The following is a 22,246-nucleotide window of genomic DNA, read 5'->3' as shown; positions in this document are numbered from 1 at the left end:
CCACAGAACAGCTACAACAGCCAGACGACTACAGTGAGCACACAAACAAACTAACATTCAGCTCCTGCTGACCTTGAGCCGTGTGACGAAGTGTTTGGCCACAGTGAGCTCCGAGGCAGGGTTCCCCAGGAGGATCTCAAAGCGATACTGCAGCCCCAGCTTGTCCCTGACTTCCTGCAGCCGCTCCTTGGCCAGCATGGCCAGCTGCACCGACGGCACCCGAATGACCAGCATGTGGCCACAGCCGTTCTTGTCCTTTCCTGGACTTGTGATGAGGTCGTCCATGATGCTGAGTGTTTCAGGTGTGCTGTGGTCCCTCAGAGAGGCCATGGTGGTCAGGGCCATCAGAGCTTGGGAATACTGCTGGATGAGCAGGTAGCAGCGGATCACCATGCTGTGCAGCCGCGGGTACCTTGGGGGAGACACAGTTCTGCTTTAGCACGTGCAAAATCACAGCACTGTCTGAAAATCAGCCAAAATGCAGGACTGCATAGTGGAGAAGTGACTATTTTTTCCAGTAGTGGTCAAAGAATGAAGTCTTCCGTTTTCATGGACAAAAATTTTGAACAAAAATTCTCTGCATTTGGTCCAAGTTCTGAGCTCAAGTAACAGGAATTATAAACTTCTGTTACCCTCATCTAGTCCAACATTTCAGCTAAAGATTTTTGGCTTGATGGAGATAAGGAAACCTCAGATCCAATTTATTCCCAGAACACATGCTTATAATTGATTTGCTTTCCACAAGCTTTTTCTTCTACAAACTTGAGGACCATCATGGCTTCAAGTGGTTTGTGGGAGAAGTACTTCATCATATCACAACTCTCAATCTCTCATCCTAATGGATGTGCCAATAGGAATTGCTGGCTCTGAGCCAAATCTGAACTGCCATTTTGCCTTTTAACTTACATAGCCAACATCTTTGCTTTCTTTGCAGCTACATGCAGTGACAACAAATATGAAGTAAAATTTTAAGAGAAATAAAATTAAAACCTACTAAAGGAAAAAAACCCACTCAATTTCGTGACATTTCCCATGAGCTTCATTGCCACTATAATACAGAAAAACACTACACTATTACGCCTTGAGTGCCAGTCTTGTGTCACATAAGTCCAAATAACTAAAATAACTAGAAGTTCCAAATTTCTCTGGTCTCTTGCTTGAGTAATCTAATAGACAACATGATATCCATTTAAAGAAAGTTTTGGGTTTGTGTTTAGCCAGTAGATATGTAGTTTGTTCTGGATACCATAAGCCAGTCATTAAAACAGTCAGTTTTTAAATACTTTTTACTCTTCCTGCCATAAAAGTGCCCACTGCACTTCTGCTACTAAAACAAATGGAGCCTTTCTTATAATACAAAAATGTCAGCAATATTTTCAGCTTGTAAGGTTGAATGGCTCATCCACCTAGACAGTAGCCCAGTTTCTTGAAAACAGAGCCTAAACTGATAAACTGTCTCACACAAAAACATAGCCTGGCTCCAAGGCAGACAGGTTCACCTGCCATCAATTTCTAGTATTATCCTAATCTAGTATGATTATTTGCACATACATAAATCCTCCTTCATCATTCATCCCACTCGCACTTGAACAGAAATAGAGTGATAGTGACCACTATCTCTTCCATTGGATTGGACCAGAAAGAAGAGGAGAAATCTAAGGAACTGACCTAATTATTATTGCCTATTTGTAGATAATAACAATATTAAGTATTTATGATGTACTTAATTATTAATGCTGCTGATTTAACACATTTTATATTGATTTTTACTTAATAAATACAGATGCATTTACAACTATTATATTGACCTAATTAAAACAGAAAACACAGTACTGAACACAGAACAATCCTGTTTTAGCAAATATGAAAATGTGAGACCTATTATTTGAAGTGCTATAAGGGATCTGTCCTGGTGATACGCACAGCAGATTAACTCCACATTGCCAGAAATGACAGTATTCCCCTCACTCCTGAAATGGGCACATTTAATTGTATCTTGGATATGTGCCATGAAAGTAGCTTTTTCAGGGAGCTACAGGGTACTAATAGGCCCTGAGCTGCAGGAATCAAAACTATGGCCAACTACTGAAATAACAAAATTGTTTTTGAAACACCCTCGCCACCAACAAGGGAGACACCAGAAGTGGTGAGGCATGAAACCTGTGCTACCTTCTGAGCTCAGTGAGGGCTGAGCCAAAAGAAGAGAGAAGCACAGCTGAGCCCAGCTTGCTGCTGAATGGGCCTGATCTCTTCTATAAACAAATGAAGGATATCCACTCCCTTCTTCAACTGCGCTAAATTTGTTACAAAAATAAAATTGCACATACTTCGTGTTTCCCAAGATCAACATCAAAGGTCATCATGTCTTCATTCCCCATAATGGGGCTCATAAAGATGTATCTTTAGGATCCCAACTGGGCAGAATCCCAAGTTTCCATGTTATTATTTACCTTTCTAAAAGCGTGTTGACCATTTTTTCAAAGGTTTCATCACATCTCAAAAGGGGACTTGTGACTCCCCACTGGAGGGATTTGCTGTATTCATTCAAACCAAAGTATAGCTTTTCTTCACTTGCTGCATCATCCTGTTTCATGCACAAACAGCAAAAATATAAGGTATTCTAGAACAAATTTTTATTTCTTGTGTCATTTCAAAAAATAAGTGAAAAGCACTTTCCCAACCAAAGAATCGTTTCTCTTTTTATCCATTCTCCCTAAGTGATGCTATTTTTTTGTTTCAACAAATACAATAAAATGTAAATTGTGTTTTTACTTAACTTATTATTTGCCAGGTCCTTACAAATTTTTCAGCATTACCTACTACCTGTGACTGCAGCGGGTTTCTAGAATTCTGCTAATTATTTTCTGATTCCCTATCTCTGGCTTTAAATCTACTGACAACTGTCATCTCATTTCTATTTAGAGTAGAACCTGAAAAGAGAAGGATTATTAATTTCCAAAGTCGTTCTTGATTGTCAGAGTCTACATGCTTTTCTAATGGAAACCACAAATTAGTAATTTTTTTTTTGTTGGAATGTAAATCTGCATTCAGCTATCAGAAAGACAGAACATTTGTATTTCAAATTTCATGAGCCTTTGCTAGAAACACAGCATGTTCTCCAGTGCATTTATATCAGCAGTAATCTCTAGGAATATAATTAACCACCTACAGTCTCCCTGCTTTTTTGTAGCTTATTTTTTTAATTAGGAGACTGAAAGTTGTTAATTTTTTTTTACTTTTGGGAAACAAAAATATGTCTAGACCATTTTAGAAGGTCACCACATGGTTTATATTAACAATCAACCAAAAAGCAAACTTAGAATATTTATTCACTCTGTCATTTTAGATTAACTATTTTTTACAGCTCCCATTTTAAGACACTTTGCAGAAACTAATGGTCCACTCAGCACAGTAAAGTCAAATCTGATATAAATACACCAAACAAGTAATTGGAGAAAATGCTATTTTTAGCAGGTTTATTCAAAACATCCTCAGAATCAGCTGGCTGAAATGATGGAAAAAGTTAATAGTGCAGAATATCCAACAGGATCTTTCCTCTGCACAATGATAGCATCTACTACACCAAAACTTGTTAACCTAGCACACAACTTTAATTAGGACTGGGAATGAAATGAACAGACTTGACAGGATATGTGAGGTATAACTTACAGTCAAAAGTCAGAGTGCTTGAAAAGGGAAAGCCAGCTCTGGAGCTTCAAGGCACATCTACATAGCTTTGTCTGACCAGAGCACAGAAAATGGATTCTCATCTTGCATGACTAGATAAGGAAACTGTTTAATTCCTGGTCCTAAATATCAGGTGCTACCTCTACCATCACTGTCTCAGGGCTGTCCATCTGGAATCTGAGAGAATAAACTCCAGCAGAGAAACAGCTCCCTCCCAACACACATATTTTCTAGACTCTGTTAGGCATGAATTCCACATTAAATTTCACAGTTAAAATTCACAGTTAAACACTTACCACAGTGTCAGATTGTATCCAATGTACCTCATTGCTAGAGCTGATTCGGGACTGCTGTGTTTGCAGGGCATAAGGGAAAGAGCTGACCTGAAGAACAAGGAGGTTGAACGCTTCAAGCACCTCCCTGCAATTAATAACTCTATCAGCCAGACCATGATTAGGCTCACCATGTGACAGGGAACTTGAAATGGCACTGCAGAAATAAGAATGCAAAGAATTGCTTTACAGACATTGTGAAATTCAATGGATTACTCTCTTCCTACAGAAAAATCTCTAAATTAACATGACACAGAGAACCATGTTTTTTTTTTCAAAAATCTCTTTGGAAAGGTAAAAGACTTCAAAAAATGTTTGACTGTTCTCTGTGGGTAAACTTCGGGAAAAAAGGAAAAACAGCAAACACCTAAATAAAGGATCAAATCTGTTGACAGTGAGAAGGTGGATTAGTGTGACAATTTAAAAAAGCATAACATGGAGGAAACCAAAAATAAGCCAAAGATGATTAAACCCTTCTCATTAAGAAACACTGTTCCATGAGCTGTGGGAATAGGATATAGTAGCAATTTTATGAAATCCAGTGGCATTTCCAGTCTGAAATAACAAATTTCGAAAAGGCTAGGGAGCCTGAAAGTCTACTGATGTTCTGTAGACACCTTTCACTATTTTTAATATGGAAAAAATCCCACAACTATATACTTCATGTTTAAACCACATATTCTTCTTTTTTACTCATATTTTTACACATATTCTCTGTGTTTACTCACGGAACAAGAACAGAATAATCAGCTTTACTTATTTCTTTCTTCTTTCAGTATGAACTTGTGACTTGGTGTGAATAAATGTTTTTGCATGTGTGTACATGTTGTGTTTAGACCTAAAGCCAAATTCAATACAGCTGATTTTTTAAAATTCCTTTCTTACAGAAGCTATGGCATCTTTCTTATGATCATGACTTAAAATGTCTGTAATCTTTCTCATATCACAAACAACACTATTATCAGGGATAAAAGCATGAATTAAAGCATGACTAGCTAGTAAGCATCGGATACATTTGGGTCTGAGCACAGAAAAAAGAAGAATAAAAAAAAAAAAAGACAAGAAGAACGAAGAAATTTGCAAAATCCAGCATTTTCCCCTAGATTTCAGCACCATAGCACACAACCCTAGAAAGAGTCCTGTTAGGCATCCAATAATCTGAAACTAGTCTCACCTACCTTCAGCTGAATCAGAATTAGGTAACAAACATCATGGGGAACCAAAAGAGATTCTTTCTGATTATAAGGCACAAAATGCCTTAAAAACACCTAGGCAAAGTAATACGTGTCTAAGATGGTAAGTCTTCTGAAAAACCTAATGGGAAGATGCTGGGAGAGGGTGGTTTGCCTTCAGCAGATTGGAGCAGCTACCTTGTTAAATCCACGTGGGCATTGTCGTGAACCAGCACAAAGAGCGTGTAGGGGTTCTGCTTCACCCGCCTCATGAACACTTCAAATTTAGCTTGAATCTCATTGTCCAGCCGGACCACGTATTTCTCAGCTCTCTGATAGGCTGTCCCATTGTCTTCTAGGCCCAAGTCCACAAGCACACCTGTCAAAAAGGAGAATACAACAAAAATATTTTCCTTTGAGTGCATCCAAAAATGAAGGGTCAATGGGAAGTTGCCACTTGTCTGCCAAACCAGGCCCCAGTAGGAAGACGATTATCCAAATGCGATTTCTCTCACAATGGAAGCCAAAATGTGCTCCTTGGCTTCTGGATTTCCTCCAGAAAGTGCCTGAAAACTTCTCGCATTATAAAAAAGTGGGGGGAAAACATCAGGCCTCCACAAATATTTCCAAAGCAGCACTCAGTTGGTTACACTCCATGACTGATCCTAGGCCAAACTTGCCTACCTTAAGCTAATATATTAATATTGTTTGAGCCAGAAAAAGTCACCCTGACCTTTCCTTTGCAAATATCACTAATTTATGTAAAATTGATTCTTCCTATTACCATATCATATCATATCATATCATATCAATCATATCCTATCGTATTGCATTGTATCGTATTGTATCGTATCATATCATATCATACATCATATCATACTTTTCATGTTCTGCTTCAATGTTTGTGTCAATACAACCAGTCTTTGTAAAGATATATTGCTGTCATATTCATATATTAGGCATGGTGCAATGCATACGACATTGAATGCCATTTGAATTAAAGAAGTAAACTACTCTGAAATATGCATCAATTAGGTATTTTTAAGGGTCTTAATGATGTTTTAAATTTTATTTTTTTTAAGAAGTACAATAAAAGACCAACTATGAGGACAAAAGATGTGCTGGAGCAGCTTACTTTTCCCCATACACCAGTAATGACGGAGTAAAATCCCATACTGGTGTTTATCAGCCTGTTTGCCCTCCCCTCCCTTTTACCTGATTGTCGAATCCGCTGAAGGGTCTGCTGCACCAGGACTTCCGAACGGGGCACGATAACGATGAAGTCCACCTTGCTGAAGTGGCCCAGATCCAGGCTCTGATTGCCACTGTCTGCTATAGCACAAACCTGGGACAAGAGCTTTCTGGCAACTGTGAGCTGTGGCTGGTAAATTTGGAAGGTATCAACATCCAAATCTAGAGTGTGTTCGTTTGAAAAAGAAAACAAAACACAGCAAGAAACATGTTTACTCTCCCACCCCCCCCAGCAAAACGTGACCCTCCAAACAGCCTACCCTCTATTATTAGGAAAAAAACATCACTCACCAGAATAAATCTCAACTCTCTGGAAAGTTTGGTCCAGATCACAAATGCCAACTTTCTTTCTTTGATAAAAATGTGGTAATATATCAGATGACTTCAAGTACAGCACTGACCATTTTTTAATATGCCCTAAGCGTTTTAAGGATTTCTAACCCAAGGAAACCTCAGTGCCAACACAATGAAATGCATTCTGTTAAATGAACCAACACATACATAATATGCATGCACATACCTAGATATAGAAAAAGATGTGCATGTGTACCTTTAATAAAAAGCAGAGAGAGAGACGTACAAAGCTCTAATGTTCTCCTGAAACTCAGATTTATTTGGACTTAATGAATGTCAGTATCACACTAGATGCAGAGAACTGAGAGACTGACCAGAGCACTCATGTTTCCTCAAAATAAAAAGCATGTTCCATTTCAGTATTTCCATTAGGTAAATTCTATGTCCAACAATCCATCTTTTCAACTTGCAGATTACCAGATTAAATCTTAAAATGGTATTACAGTGCCACTTTTACTACTTTGTTGGTTTTACACAAGGATGTGTTTTCATGTGTGCATATGCACATGTGATTATCTCCTCTTCAAATATGCCTTAGTGTCCATTTCAGCAGGTCTGCTATGGAAGAAATGTCCCTCTCTGCCTAGGAGACTTACTACTTTATTATTATTTTTTAATCACGCAGTTTCTGAATAGCTTCAACCACTGTACAGCCACATGTTAAGGACAAAGCTAACTCAGAACAATTCTTTGAGAAAATATGAAGGTTTAAAAAAAAGTACACAGTAAGAAGAAAAAAAACCCCAGAATCTAAAGATCATCTCCCTTCAAATTAATCCTCTGAGGAAGCTTGAGACTTGTACTTCTGAGGGTGCCAGAACAAAGTGCCTGGCAGCCCTTCTAGTTGGATCTCCTGATCCATGTGGAGACACTAAACCATTTTGCTTTCATGCAGATTTAATACCAAATAGATGAATTTAAGTTAACTAATATGAACCAATAGCGTACCTTTCTTTCATAGAAAAAAGCTTTACTGGAGGTTGAATTTGCTTTGATACTGGACCTGAAAGAATCTCAGTGTTCACAACAGCTCAGTGTATCTTTTCCCAGTATCATCATGATATGAAAAGTATGTTTAGAACTCTGAATAGCTAAACAATTCTGAAAATTAGCAATTTTAGACAGGAAATCCTAACTTACCTTTTGCACTTAAGAATCTTATCACATTATGCTGAATAAGATGCATCTGAGATCAACAAATTACAGATCACACTTCCCCAGCCCTTTCAGCCCAAGCTATTAAAACACATAGAAGTTTAAGCCTCAGAGCACAATGGTCTAATGCATATTACCAGGCAGAAGGACAGCTGAGGAGATCAGAAGGAGAACACAATTCCCCTCTGCCTTAAACTCAAGGTTACATTCCTTTTCTCTGAGCAAAAAGATGAGATGAATCCACTCTGCCAGTGCTACAAAGAAACATCTTCTCTACTCTGCCTGATGCCTAACAGAAGATAACATGTTTTAGCTAATAGAATATAAAAACATCAGGGGAAAAAATTTGCTGAAGGTTATTACAGAGATTTTCTGTCTGAGCAACTGCTGTATTGCTACATTTAGCTGGCAGTATTAGTATTTTAAGGTTGGCACACTGACTGCAAATGTGCCCTCAGATTCTCCTGAGGTGTATGCATTCTGACGTTTAGTGAGCTACTCACCTATTTCATATCTTGCATGTAAAAAAATTACCTGGTTCTTGCGTAGAAACCATGGCAATTGCCTCCTGAGATGACACACACTCTCTAACATCTCCATTAAAAGGAATAATGACACTTTCCCCTCGCTGCTGTAGCATCTTCTCCAGCAGCTTGTCCAAATCATCACCTAGATCAGAATGAGCAGCACCAGGAAACTATTTCAGAGAAACACCATTGAACATTACACACACCCATGTTCTCCCACAGCTGGTGTCAAATCTGCACTTAGGCAAGGGACTGGGCACACAGAGAAGAGAAGGAGGGAGAATACTTTTCTATCTACTGATTTACTAGCTGGATTAATTTTTATTTTTTTTAAAAAGGAGCCACAGTTGTATAATTTCAGGTCTGTGGCTTTACAGCTGCTGGTGACATCTGATGATTACAAAGAAATACACACCATAAAACAACCTCTAAAACCTTGCTAAAGCACAAACTAGAAAACACTTGTGCACTTATGGGTTACATAGGTATTACATGCCCTGCTATTATATTCAACAGCTTACAGGGTTAAAAATGTTTTGCCAGAGGGTTATGAACTGCCACCACACAGGTGAAGGAGACAAGCACTCTTTTACAAACAAGGAGGAGAGAAGAACAGCATGCCTCTCAATGGAGAGAGCAGAGCTGTATCCATGTGCAATTTAACTGCCAAACAGGAGACACACCAACCCTAAAGTCTTGGCTAGAACTTCTGCTTCTTAGAATCACTCACCTAAAGATGTATTTTTGAAATGTGATGCCAGGAAACTAACTTTCCCTGTGATGAGCTCATAACTGATCTCTTTTAAAAATTCACTGGTGGTAAGCATGCTCTCTGCAAGTGCCCGAGATTGATACTGACCTGGAGAAGAGAGAGGGAAAGAGTGAGAGCAAACCTTAACACAATTTAATGTCAACACAACCTCCTCATCCTAGAAGTCTGGGGCATTCTGATCTTCAATCATTGATCTCCACTGCCTTTACCCAGTAGACTGGGAGAGCAGTCTCAAGTCTACTTCATTAGTGACTAGAGAATTAGTTGATATAACTAATTTTAGCAGGTTCTTTGCAATTGCACATCATTTTGAATACTTGTATGACAAAGTGATATTCAAAATAAGTATTTTCACCTTAAAATAAATGGAGGATTCTGGATAAATAGCAAAAAAGTAATTATCCCAAGAGTGGGAGAAAAAAGATTAAAAAAGTAAAATTTGGCATTACTGATTTATCTGCCTACAAAGGAAAGATTACTAGTCAAAGTTCATTTCCATGCAGACACACTCATTCACAGACAGACAGCACAGCCAGTCATCTGTGCAGAATAAAAAGGATAAAAATAAGGACAAAAAGGATGAAAAGCACATTCTGTTCTGAGCAGTCTGCAGAAGACCCTGCCATGTAAAATATTACAGTTCTTACATGAAACAAAGACAAAGCAACTACTTTGTCACTGGGTCACTTCAAGATATTTTCTAAGGCAATCACACAAACAATAAATTCTCAGGCCTCTGAAGAAGTAGTAATGACTGGCATAAAGATATTTTTCTATATCCTCATGGACTTCAGTACTCCAAATCTTGCTGAAGATACAGTAAGCTGTGACATTGCAGTGCAACAATACAAAGGAGAATAAAAAGAACAAAAGGGATTTAAAAACCAGATCAGTAACTCAAGAAAATTAATTTGGCATTGCCATTTGAAGCAGTCTGCAAATATACTCACCTAGAACCACTACACAGAATTCATTTCCTCTAATCTTGGATGCACAAATGGCAACTACATAATCTGGCAGCTTTTGCTGATGCTTCATTTCATTGAGAGACCTCAAGGTCTCCGAGATGCCCTCTGCCAGAGAGTTCTGGGTGACAACCACGTGCACGAGATCCCGGGACACGCTGGCGATTAACCTGGCAAGCCAAGGGAGTTGACCTGGTGACACGGAGATACACTGTGCACTCATCTGCAAGGATCTCTCCCTCAGACTGAACTCCTGCATAGCTTTCAGCATGATCTGCTCAAATTCTTCCCTCAGGGGTATCTGGTCAGGACCTACAATGAAAACAAACAATTAGAAGAACAGTGTCTCATGTAAAAATGTTACTGAACCAGGAATAATTACATGACTGTCTTGATCTGACAAGCTCCTTCACCATATTTTTTTAATATTAAAAAAAAAACAAACACTTGCTGCTCAGTGGATATCTACCCACATGGCTTATTCTTTTTTATTTTAGAAGCCTTTCTCTTCCACCACCGCCTTCTTTTTTTCCTCCTCCAAACAATGAGGTATTCCACCTCACTCCTAGCTTCAGCAACTGGTGGGACAAACAACGGAGTGGGAAAATATGTGCCTTTTGCCTGGAAGAGAAGGATTAAGCACGCAGCCATATGTTTTTGCAGCAGAAAACCAAAATTCTTATCCTTGTACTCTAATCACAGCCATGCAGCCTGACAAAGCCTGTTAAGTGCTCTTTGTTTTGCTTTTTCTCATCTTGCATACTAATCAACTAAGCATGGATGCAAATAAACATGTTCAACCTCTTCCTTAGGTTAATTGAATTAATTTAGCGAATCTGCAAGCACCTAACCTAAAGAAGAATAGGCAAGTTTAAATCTACATTCCCCAGACTCTGTCAACTGTACTGTCAACTTGAACTGGAAAACAGAAATATAAGCCATCCTATCTTGACATCAGTCCTCCAATTGAACTTCAATTAACATTCTGTTCAGTTTGTCTCATTGTCAAAGATATTCAGGAACAGTTAAAAACATTCATGAACACAGAATAAAAAAGTAATCATGGCTTATATTGCCAAGATCTCATATCAGTGCTAAAGGAGGCAGCTTCACACTTCAGCATCTTGCTTTTCTCTGACTAAACAGGGGGGGCTTAAATATCAGAGAGATGTGAAATAGTGGGTTTGGTTTTATGTTTTCTTTCAGGCCAAGAAACAGAAAGGTTGTGTGAGAAACAGGGTGTGGGTAAATAACCCACAGCACAGAATCTGTAAAAACTGCCACCTGTTGTCATTTTTGCCTTTTTGAGAAGTAACATATGGAAAGTGCCACCATCCAATTACCACAGGATAGTAAGACAACTATAAACTTGTAAGTGCAAGGCTGTTTTCATTTTTGATGCAAACTGAAAAATTCTGAAGAGTCCAATTTAACACAGCATGGGCATAACGCTCTCTTTTTGAGCTCTCTTTTGGAAATGGATTTTCTTTTTCCTTCCAAGAAAGCATCACACATTCTAGGTCCTTGAAGACCTCAAAATTAAAAAAAAACAAAACTAGACATATATCAGTAGAGAAGAATGTTCCTCTGCAGAAATAAAGGAACAAATGAAAATTATGTTAGCCACTAACAGAAAATAAAGCCAGCTTTTGCTGATTGAGGGAGGCTACTTGAGAGACAGGCTCTAAACACAAGGGTCATCATCATGAATCCAAGAAGATTAAAATAATGGTACAAATGGAAAAGCAGATTCTCAGTATGAGAATACACAGAATTTCACTCAGATTACTTATAAGAAAGTACAGCAGTGCAGAAAAAATAATGGAACTAATTAATATCAGATGAGATGTAAAACAAAATGATAGATATTGATTTTGATTGTGAATAGTTTCCTTAAAAAAATATCAATGCTAAAAGGGAATATATAGAAGCTTCTCTACAGAAATGAGCATGCAAATTATCACCTTGATTTCAAAAACAAAACTGCAAAATAAACAATATAATAAAATATTAATATCTGAGTTACATTCAGTTGGTGTCTGGTCACAAGTGGTGTTCCCCAGGGCCCAGTGTTTGGGCCAGTCTGTTTAATATCTATATGGACAAGGGGGTTGAGTGAGATTGGCTCAGTTGGTCAGAACACAGTGCTGATAATGCCAGGTTAGTAGGTTCAAACTCCACATGGGGCATTCCCTTAAGAGTTGGACTTGATGATCCTTATGGGTCCCTTTCACCTCCCAGTATCCAGTAATTCTGTATGAGAGCACCCTCAGGCAGCTTGCAGGTGACAGAGGGCAGGAAGGCTCTGCAGAGGGATCTGACAGGCTGGATCAATGGGCTGAGGACAATGGTTTGAGGCTCAATGTCGGAACCCAGGACATTCCTCTGGCTGTCCTGAACTGCCAGGACCCTGCCAGGGGGCTCAGAGACCCTGGCACAGAGCCCAAGATGCCTGTGGTTTTGATTATGACCCATGGAGCAAGTTACCAACCTTAAATGAAGATCTGCAGGCCACGACAGTTAAGTAGAATAATAGTGAATTTATCACAGGGTGAAAAAGTAGATTTTGGGGTTTCTAGAATGGGGGTTCAGGGGGCAAGATGGAAGGACCTGGGAGTGTCCAGCCTTTCTCCTTCTTCTTCTTGGCCTCCATCTTCTGCTGTGATGTTGGCACTGTTAGACTGGTTTAGAGTAGAAGCTCACTGTCTAACACAGGTGATAGGTATTGGAAAGTAATTGTAAACATTGTATTTGTAGTTTTTAGTATAAAGACATAACACCACCCTGGGGGCAGGCAGAGTGCCTGGACTGTCTTGCTGAACGGACCTCAGCTGGACAGGAGAAAGAATTTTATAGATAAGGAACAATAAACAACCTTGAGACTGAGAACTGAAGAGCCCTGACTCCTTCTTCAAGCACTGGGCTGGGATAAGAGACTTTCTAACTCTTCTCTGGGTCACTCTGACCAGCGAGAGGCCCGAGAGTTCAACTGAACAAAGTGCCATGTCCTGCCCTTAGGTCACAACAACCTCCAGCAGCAACAGTCCTGGGAAGAATGGCTGGAATTCTGCCTTCTGGAAAAGCACCTGGGGCTGCTGGTTGATGGCTGGCTGAACATGAGCCAGCATATATACGCCCAGGTGGCTCAGAAAGCTAATGCCTGGCTTCCACCAGAAAAAATGTGGCCAGCAGGACCAGAGCAGGATCTTCCCCCTGTACTCAGCACTGGTGAAGCCACACCTCGAGTCCTCCTCGAGTCCTATGTGCAGTTCAGGGCCCCTCACTGCAGGAGGGACGTTGAGGTGCTGGAGCCTGTCCAGAGAAGGGTAACAGAGCTGGGGAACACAAGTTTTATGGGAAAAGGGAGCTGGGGTTGTTTAGCCTGGAGAAAAAAGGGGCCAGGAGGACCTACCATTACCTGACAGGAGGCTGTAGCCAGGTGGGGATTGGTCTCTTCTCTTGGACAATAAGTGAGAGAACAGATGGAAACCACTCCAGTTGTGCCAGAGGAAGTTTAGATTGGACATTGGGATAAATTTCTTCACTGAAAGGTTGGTTAGGCATTGGCATAGGCTGCCCAGGGAAGTGGTGTATTCAGCATCCCTGAAGGCATTCAAAAGACACATGGATGTGGCAGCTGGGGACATGGTTTAGTGATGAACCTGGCAGTGCTGAGTTAATGATCGGTCTCACTGATCTTAAAGATTTTTTCAAACTAAATGATTCAATGCTGCTATGATTCTATTCCATTATTCTATACAGTTTAAGTCAATATATTCAAATGCCATCCACTTCTGGATGACACTCATTTCTGGGTAGACAAACTTCAGGGTACATCCCACAGGGACTATTTCTCCAACCACCTATGACAGGAGAATTGCTGGAATAAGCTCTTGCTTTTAGTTTCTGACTATCCCTTCCACTCAAAGCAAAGCCCTGCAAGAGCCTTGACTCTGGATGTGCATTTGGACATTAAAACTACAAAATACCTCTGGGTGTCAAAGCACACAAAATCTAGAGCCAAAATGACTCAAATGCACCACAACAAGAAAGAAAGGAGAATGATTTCAGAATCCTAAACAGGAAGTATAACAAAGGCTTCAGAAATCTTTTTCAACCAGAACACAGACCACCTTAGCACTGCATAGGCTGAGATGGTGTTTGTAGAAAAGGCAGTACAACAGTAAAAGGTGATGATTGCAGATGGTGGAATGTAACCCATACTGCAAATATGGGCATTCTGATATATAAAAACAAAGCTTGAGAACATTTCACCATGAATGCTGCCAAAGATAACAAATGTGAAATCTGAATAAGTCCTGGAGGTAGACTAAAAAAAAAAAAAACCCACTAAAATCAAACACACTTCTTTATCTTTTTTTACTTATTCCTTCATCACAGTCAGTGGAATTTATTTATAGCCACGCTACAGCTCACAATAACAGGTTTAAAGAAGGTTTAAAGCATCAGAAATGCATTTGGTTTTTTTTACTTTGATTTGTAATATCATCACGAGCTGCTCAGCTGATTTCTGAAAACACAACAGCATCATCCTACAATTAAGGCTGCCATAATTTCACAAGAACACTGACAGGAATTCTCAGCTATATCCCTTTTTTTTCCAAAAAAGGAGCACTTCCATAGCTAATAGTCTTATAATCTGTGATCACAGTCATCTGCAAATACATTTTATACAAGTAGTGAGATCTGAAAAAAATTAGGCAAGTCTCTCTTTCATGCTTTTGCCTGCTTTTTATCTTTGCCTTTATCTTACTCTTTTGCAATATACTGTGGAGAAAAGAAAAACATGTTAGTTCTACTTTCTCAATTTAAAAAAAGAGGCTTACATTAATAAATTGTTAATTTATATCTGTATTGGTCTCTTCTTGTCAAAAACTTTTGAATCTGGCCACCCCCTACTCATTTCTAATCTGCTCTGATTTAACAACATGGGACAAAGGCTACATTTCCGTGCAGCCGTCACAATTCCAACAGTTTCAAGTTAACAGCAATATTCAAACCAGCAACGTGTTTTGATCCCTTCCTCTACAGAATGTTTTTACTTTTCTCCTCATTAGGCTCTTTCATCTTACAGCACTGGCACACGTCTCCACAAAAGGTCAAACAGCAAACTATTCAGCTTTGCCCAGCTAAGAACAAAAGGCAAACCAAACACCTGCTAATAAGAGAATTGCTTTATGCTGAAGTCACAATGCTCAATGAACACAGTTCTGCTACAGAAGCTTTGCTTGAAGCCTCCTCTAGTTTGCAGCAAGTATAGACTTGATGCATCCATCTGAAGTTAGACTTGCTCATGGAGCATGATTCACTGACTCACAGGTTTCAACAAATAGTTTATTTTTAACTGGAAAGGCTGTTATCAGCTGGCCTCAAATTTGCAAGCTGCCTCTATCAATCCAGAATTGTGTGAAGCAGCTGGTTTTACCACACACACTCTACAACTTCCCAATAAAGATGAAAATCTCAAATAAGAAATTTAGGCCCACAGAAAGAAGGTAACAGAAAAACATCCTGTAAAAAATTAAGAAACCCCTTGTCAGTTCTAACATGGCATCCAATGAACTAGTGAGGCAGAGAATGACAAACAAAGCTAACAGGTCACTCAGAGAGTATTATTACAACATGGAAAATGGTTTCCTTCCTGTCTCCTCCACAAACTGCAGAGAAGTGTAAGCACTCATGGGTGAAACCTGCATGTTTGGGGTTTGGAGCACATTTGGTCCCCAAATTGTAAGGCTATCAGCAGTTGTGCTGCTTTTGGAACACCTGCATATTTCATACCATTATGTATTACAGATGCACTGTGCTATTCACAAAAGTAACTTCACACTCCCCTGTGATAAGTGGCATCTTTTCAATTACAAAAGTTAGGGTGAGACTACTGTAGAAGTTTCCCAACACTATCCTGCATTTTTAACTTCTAAAACCTTGCTGCTACCACTGCTCTTTTTATTCTAAGGTGGGGAAAATGACTGGACCTGCAATAAGAGGAAAAAAAAATGTGGCTTGCTGGTTTGCTCTCAAACTTGCAAAAAGTCCATTTCAAAAACATTTACAAGAATGAGATATTCACTGAATCACTTGCCTTAGTCTGAATAACAAATGTGGTTTTCATGTAAACAGTGCTGTCACCAAAACAATGACAACCATCACACATCTGCCAGCATTTGTCACAAAACTGAATAAAACAGACCAAGTGTCCTTAGAAAGGGCTGTGATAACTGATGGTTTGATACCCTAAGAAAATGAGTTATCTGCATTGCAAATCCATTTCACAAAGGTGACCTGGTCAATCCCCATATGGAGAGTAGAAGCAGTATCAGCCTTTAAATTCACCTCACTTCTTCCGTTTCAGGAGCCAAGTGGCAAAGTCGCACACACTAGATGGAGCCACTTGCCTCTCCCAGCCACAAAAGCAGCCAGAAAACTGGCCCTAAAAGGGACGTAATGAAGGTATGAAGAAAAAAGGACAGTCTCAAATAAAACCAAGTACTTACAACAAATTGCTTACCTAGCTGGACAAGATACTGAATAGTTAAAAGTATCATATTCTCCACACTTAGCAGCTGACTGCTGGACAAGCCCAAGAGATCCAAATCCTTGTTTTCCAGCTGTGGAATCTTGTAGCAGTTCACCAGCAAGGGACTTACAACAATATCACCAACATTTCCATAGAAATAAGGTAAAGTGCCATAGCCTATGATAAAACAAACAAAATCCCCACAGAAATTAATAAAATTTGCCCATTACATGAAATCTTGCACAATAATACATTTCCAAACATTTTCTTAAAGCTGTCTGGCAAAACACATTGCACCAATGATTGTTCTTGGCATTATAATAGCCTAAAAAATAAATTATAGGCCAGCAATCCTCTGCTGTGTTTTACAAGAAGTGATCACATACATTTGCAAGAACTAACATTAACTGCATGATATCCAGCAGGGTAATAACTATTGTTAACCAAATACAGCTGAGAATATTATCTGTTTGGGTCTTACCCTGACCTTTAAATACAAATTCTCCATAATATAGTGTACAAAGAAAAAAAAATCAATGAAAGCAAAAGTACATTGATCTTAACATTATAAAAGCAGCATAAGTCACATTAGCATTGATTCAGCCACTGTGGTATTGCTGGGATTGATTTCACTTTTTTTGCCACCTCCCCATTCTGTTTTCATAAACAGGTAAAATAAACATCGACAACTAAACATGCTATTCTGTAAGGTAAAGCACATGAGCACAGGCTAACTCCTCTTTTCCTTCAGAATGTTTTTCATTTCAAAAGAAGCATTTCCACAGAGATTTTGCCAAATCCATCCTTTTGGGTACATCTGGTTCTGTACTATTAATAGGACGCTGTTTCTCAGGGCCACTAACAGTTTAGCCTAACTGAGGACTTAATGGCAGCTCTCCAAGAGCCTAAGGGCTGCATTCAATTTGCACTTAAGCTGATGGCTGTAGGCACCCTCATCTTTAATAAGGAAGTGTTTCTCTGAAAACCATTAGAGCACCACGCTAGAGCTTTATAATCGGCTTCCAGAAACAACGCTGAGCAAAACAAGCCAGAAGCGTAACCCTATCCTTGACAGATTTACTGGTGTACATGGCCCTGGTAATTCTCCAGGAGCTGTGTGTATTAAAATTATCTGTGCAAGTCAGGACTTGGAGAACTTCTCCATTCCTTCATGGAAATCATTCTACAGACTGTTTTGACAAGCATGTTCTATTGACACTGAAGCTACTTTATATGACCATCTATACTATATTGGACCTAAATAAAATATAGAGTGAAAAAAAAATTCACTCATCAAAATTTTGGCAGCACTAGCTGACCCATCTATTTTAATGTATTATGCCCAAATAGCTCAGGTTGAAAGGCATATTCACATTAAATGTCATACTCTTAAAACAATGTCTTGCTAAGGGTTAACAAAGTACTTTATACAGCTAAAGGATTTTAAAAGCCTGAAGCCTGATCTCTTATCTCAATTGCTTACAAGAACTGTGGACTATAAATGACAAAAAGTTAGTATGATTTACTTCTGTTTAGTCAGTGCAAATCAATTTTCTGGTTCTCATGTAGAATTCTGGGGTTTCAAGATCTGAACTATAAATGCTGCAGGAAATATTTGCTTGGTTTATAAGTGGTTTATACCGGAAAGCTATTTTCATTACTTGGAAATTGTTCTCTTTTTGGGTTTTACAAAAATCTTATTTGTATAAAACTTAGATTTGGCCAGTGGTTCTGCATAAATTTGACCTAGTGGTGACCTGTTTGCAAATCAGGTTCTCCAGAAATCGCCTGACTTTCAGTTTTAAATATTGAGCAACTAAAGGAAACTATCTGTGACAAACCAACTTTGTATTGTACACGACCAACAAAAAGAAAAAAAAATCCCTTTGTCCTGGGGAGTGTGTATTAGTACAAAATGCAGCATTTGATTCCCCAGTGTAAGACTTACCTATCAGAATCACTGGTCTGACTCCCGAGTTATTCAGCAGGTTTTCAGGAACTATTACAGTCTCCCCTGCTGGGATGGGTTGAGGCTGTAAAATTCCAGTTAACATGGATTGAGGAACTGGGACTGACAAAAGAGGCTCTATAAAATAAAGAAAAGAGAGACTTCCATTACTAAAAGGCTCATACTGTGATTTGGCCTTATGAACAAATAAGAAAAAAATTACTGCAAACCACTAACTGTAATAAAATTCAAAAGGTCTCTGCATTTCCTGCTATAGTTTTAAGTAATTTAAATGAAGAGCCTATATCCTCCTGTAGCCCCACCCCCAAAATAAAACTTTTTCTCGCCACTGTATTGTTGGTGAGAATGAGAGAGCAAAACACAGGTTTGAATATGCATCTTTAAACAAAGCCAAGTACTGAGCCAAAAGGCCACCCTCCAATACTGCCTCTCAATACAAGGGAAGAAACTGCTTCGACTTCTGACCCAGAATATATGTAGATAAGAAAAATAAAAGCAGGCCAAAATCTCAAAGTTGCCCTTTGATAGTTGCTACAAGGATAAAAATCAAGCTTTACTCATGAAAGAGCAGCAGCAGCTTTCATAAACAAAGGAAGCCAAGTGCAAGAATTTTGTAATCTGTAATCAGGTTTCAGAGTAAGGCCTGCTTCACAAGTTTCTTAGGCTTCATTTGGTGGTTTGCAACCACTTTTTCAAACCATGCCACCAAGAGAAAAACATCAAAGTCAGGATGAATGAATGCATACCTGAATGTTTCACATGGGGAAACTGTTTATCCAACAGAAAAAAGTATTACTAAAGACTCATAGAAAATGGAGTACACAAGAGAGGTAGCAGATTAGTGGAGACAAACTCAACAAACAGGGGAGATTGCCTTATATCATGTCTCTTCAGCAGGTTTCTGAAGATAGAAACTGACAAAAGCTACAATTTCAGGTGCTCAGAAAAGCAGGACTGCACTACCATGTAACCCTTCCTCCTGTGATGAGTATCTCTGAAAATAATTCCAAAATATCTTAAAACCAAGTCCTCAAGAGCAGAGTTAAAAAAGCATTGTGCATATTGATGAATGGCTTTTTTCACTCCTTGGATGCTTATTCTCTCACTCTATAGAGAAAAGAATAAATAACTCTTTATTACTCTTTAGAAAATATGCTAAATCTCACAACTGAAAAGTACTCAAATAGGGAACAGTTTTATGAACAGTTATGAATAAAGAGGTACCTACATGGAAATCAATGAGTACTTGTAATTAATTCTATTTCCTGCCATGATATTAAACTCCTACAGCTTTTCCATGCATGACTAACATTTGGTCTCACTTTCTGCTTTTAACTGAAGATCACCTAGTGTATCACTATCAGTGTCCTTTGTTAGGCCAAAATTATGTAAAGCTGTTTTTCCCATGCAGAAACAGAGTGTACAGCTTCTGTATCATCCCACACCACACTGAAACACGACAGTCAAGGCGAAGGCTAACAAAAAATCCTTGAAATATATTCATATATCCATACACCTGCACAATTTTAGAACAACTGAGTTACAGTTGGGGGAACCATGGATTTCTTTTAGCATTATAATATTATTTGCCTCTTCTTTTCCTCTCTCTCCCCCAGCAGTTTTACTTCCCCTGTGTTGCATCTTAGATTACAACAACTGGGACCTTGCAATCTTATGCGCTTTTTTTGGGGGCATGGTGTACTTAAATACTCCATGGTGTGGTTAAATACTTCAACAAGATCAGTTATGTTTGCTGTGTGACACGTGAGAGGTGCAGCAAGGGGCTGCTGGGTTAGCTGAGTTCACGTTTTAACAAATGAAATCTCGGCGTCATTCAAGTTTTACCTGTTCTTGTCGCAGGCCGGATCGTAGGAACAGGTACTGCTAAAGCAGGAGGTGGGACTGGGGACCCAGGAGACCATCCTCGGTGGCGTTTCTTTGGTGGTCCAGAACTGGACATGGATGCTGGAAGGAAAGCAAAAACTAATTGTAAACCCTGTCCTTCCAAATGACCAAATTCCAGCCCACCCTCCATTTCCCACCAGGGTTGAACAGGTATCACATTGCAGAGCACCAGAAGCTCATACCCAGATTTACATAAAACCAGTCTGTGATGTGAAAAACATTGTCACCTGTGTTAAAATGTCCAGCATTATCATTAATGGTCATGCCAAAAAGCAAATGGATCTGTAAAGACTGAACAGTAGGAACAGCTACAATCAGAAGAAGAACAAAATCACAAATTTCAAGCTCACCATCCAATGCAGCTTAGAATAAAAAAACAGAGAGGTTTTCTTTACCTTGATCTCCAGCTGCACAGCCAGGACTTGGAGATGTCGAGTGAGGCATTGGCCGAGAGACTGTAGTACTCAAGGCATTATTTCTTCCTCCATTAGCGTTTCCATTAGCAACATCCGTGGCACGCAGTGAAAGAGGAGCTGAGTATAATAAAATACAGAGTGTGTGGCTTGAGACAGTCTTGAAAACAAACAAATAAAATAATACAGCCACACACTGATGCAAAAGAACAGGGCAAGATGTGTGACTGAGAAAAAACATACTCCAGGGAAAGCATGAAATGTACTTTGCAGAGAAACATTCAGATTGCAAAATCTAAGCCTTGAAAAGGGGTGTCCAGATTTCAAGGTGAGGAGGGATAGGTGGAAGAAAAAATGCAAAGAAAGCCCCACCAAAATACAATAAAAAATCACACACACACAAAATTATTGCAAAGTTTGTGATATATTTTCTTACACAGCAATTTTTTTTTAAAATATACATCACGAATTCAGCTTGTAAAGATTTCTAAGCCACAAGTGGCTCAGAAATTTTCCCCCAGTCATCCCTATGCCATGCACAGTAATTCATTACAGGGCTCTCATCTAAAGCCTTAGCAAAGGACACTGGGCAGGGGAAGACAGGGCAGTTTGCTGCAAAGTGTATATGGCCTAAGCATTACTGAGGCAAACCATGCTTAATTTTGCTACCTCTGCCTAAGGTGATTCTCCAGTCCCAGCAAGCCTGACACTCAGCAGGACCTGCTATATGCACAACAGATGATCACCAGAAGTTACCATCACTTATCGTTTTCACTCTTTTTCAGAACACAGTTTTTGCAGAAGAAAAAAAATGGCATAAACTGCCAAAATGGAGGCCAGTGGAAACTCCAGTTCCTTGCTGGTAATCAGCCAGCTTCACAAGGATTTAGCTCCCAAGAACACATTCCAGGAGGAACACCAGGAGATGGTGCAGCAGCTGGCAGATGGCAGCTGCAACTGGAAGTGTTAGAGATGTGGTATGCAGCTTAAAACAATGCAACTCCCCAGCTGCAGACCTCCAAATAAATTCTGGTACAATTGCCAATTACAAAATATGAATAACCTCACTTGTCCATTGCTAGCTCCTCATTTCTACTCAGAGTCCACAATTTTGTACAGGCAGATATGGTAGACATGGGTCAGTTAAAGTGGTTGAAAAGCTGAGAAGAAATTTCAGTGCAAAATAAAATCATGCAAGTATGG

At 39.2% G+C, this 22,246-nt stretch overlaps 1 protein-coding gene across 1 annotated transcript in view; it reads right to left on the bottom strand.

Annotated features, from left to right (window-relative positions):
* The window catches only part of GREB1L (GREB1 like retinoic acid receptor coactivator), a 65,251-nt gene that overhangs the window by 21,865 nt on the left and 21,140 nt on the right, over window positions 1-22,246 (bottom strand). The window contains exons 8-19 of the mRNA XM_059486513.1: window positions 21,026-21,163; window positions 20,571-20,690; window positions 18,705-18,842; window positions 16,748-16,933; window positions 10,201-10,527; window positions 9,209-9,337; window positions 8,486-8,620; window positions 6,407-6,604; window positions 5,390-5,570; window positions 3,984-4,176; window positions 2,451-2,584; window positions 73-412 (exon numbers count right to left, since the gene is read on the bottom strand). Coding sequence (XP_059342496.1) covers window positions 73-412; window positions 2,451-2,584; window positions 3,984-4,176; window positions 5,390-5,570; window positions 6,407-6,604; window positions 8,486-8,620; window positions 9,209-9,337; window positions 10,201-10,527; window positions 16,748-16,933; window positions 18,705-18,842; window positions 20,571-20,690; window positions 21,026-21,163 — 2,219 coding nt within the window. The remainder of the gene's footprint in view (window positions 1-72; window positions 413-2,450; window positions 2,585-3,983; window positions 4,177-5,389; window positions 5,571-6,406; window positions 6,605-8,485; window positions 8,621-9,208; window positions 9,338-10,200; window positions 10,528-16,747; window positions 16,934-18,704; window positions 18,843-20,570; window positions 20,691-21,025; window positions 21,164-22,246) is intronic.

This window comes from Ammospiza nelsoni, chromosome 1 (genome assembly GCF_027579445.1).
Source record: "Ammospiza nelsoni isolate bAmmNel1 chromosome 1, bAmmNel1.pri, whole genome shotgun sequence".
NCBI lineage: Eukaryota > Metazoa > Chordata > Aves > Passeriformes > Passerellidae > Ammospiza > Ammospiza nelsoni.
Note: the sequence above shows the minus strand (reverse complement) of the source record. Positions and strands in the feature narration are given on the sequence as shown.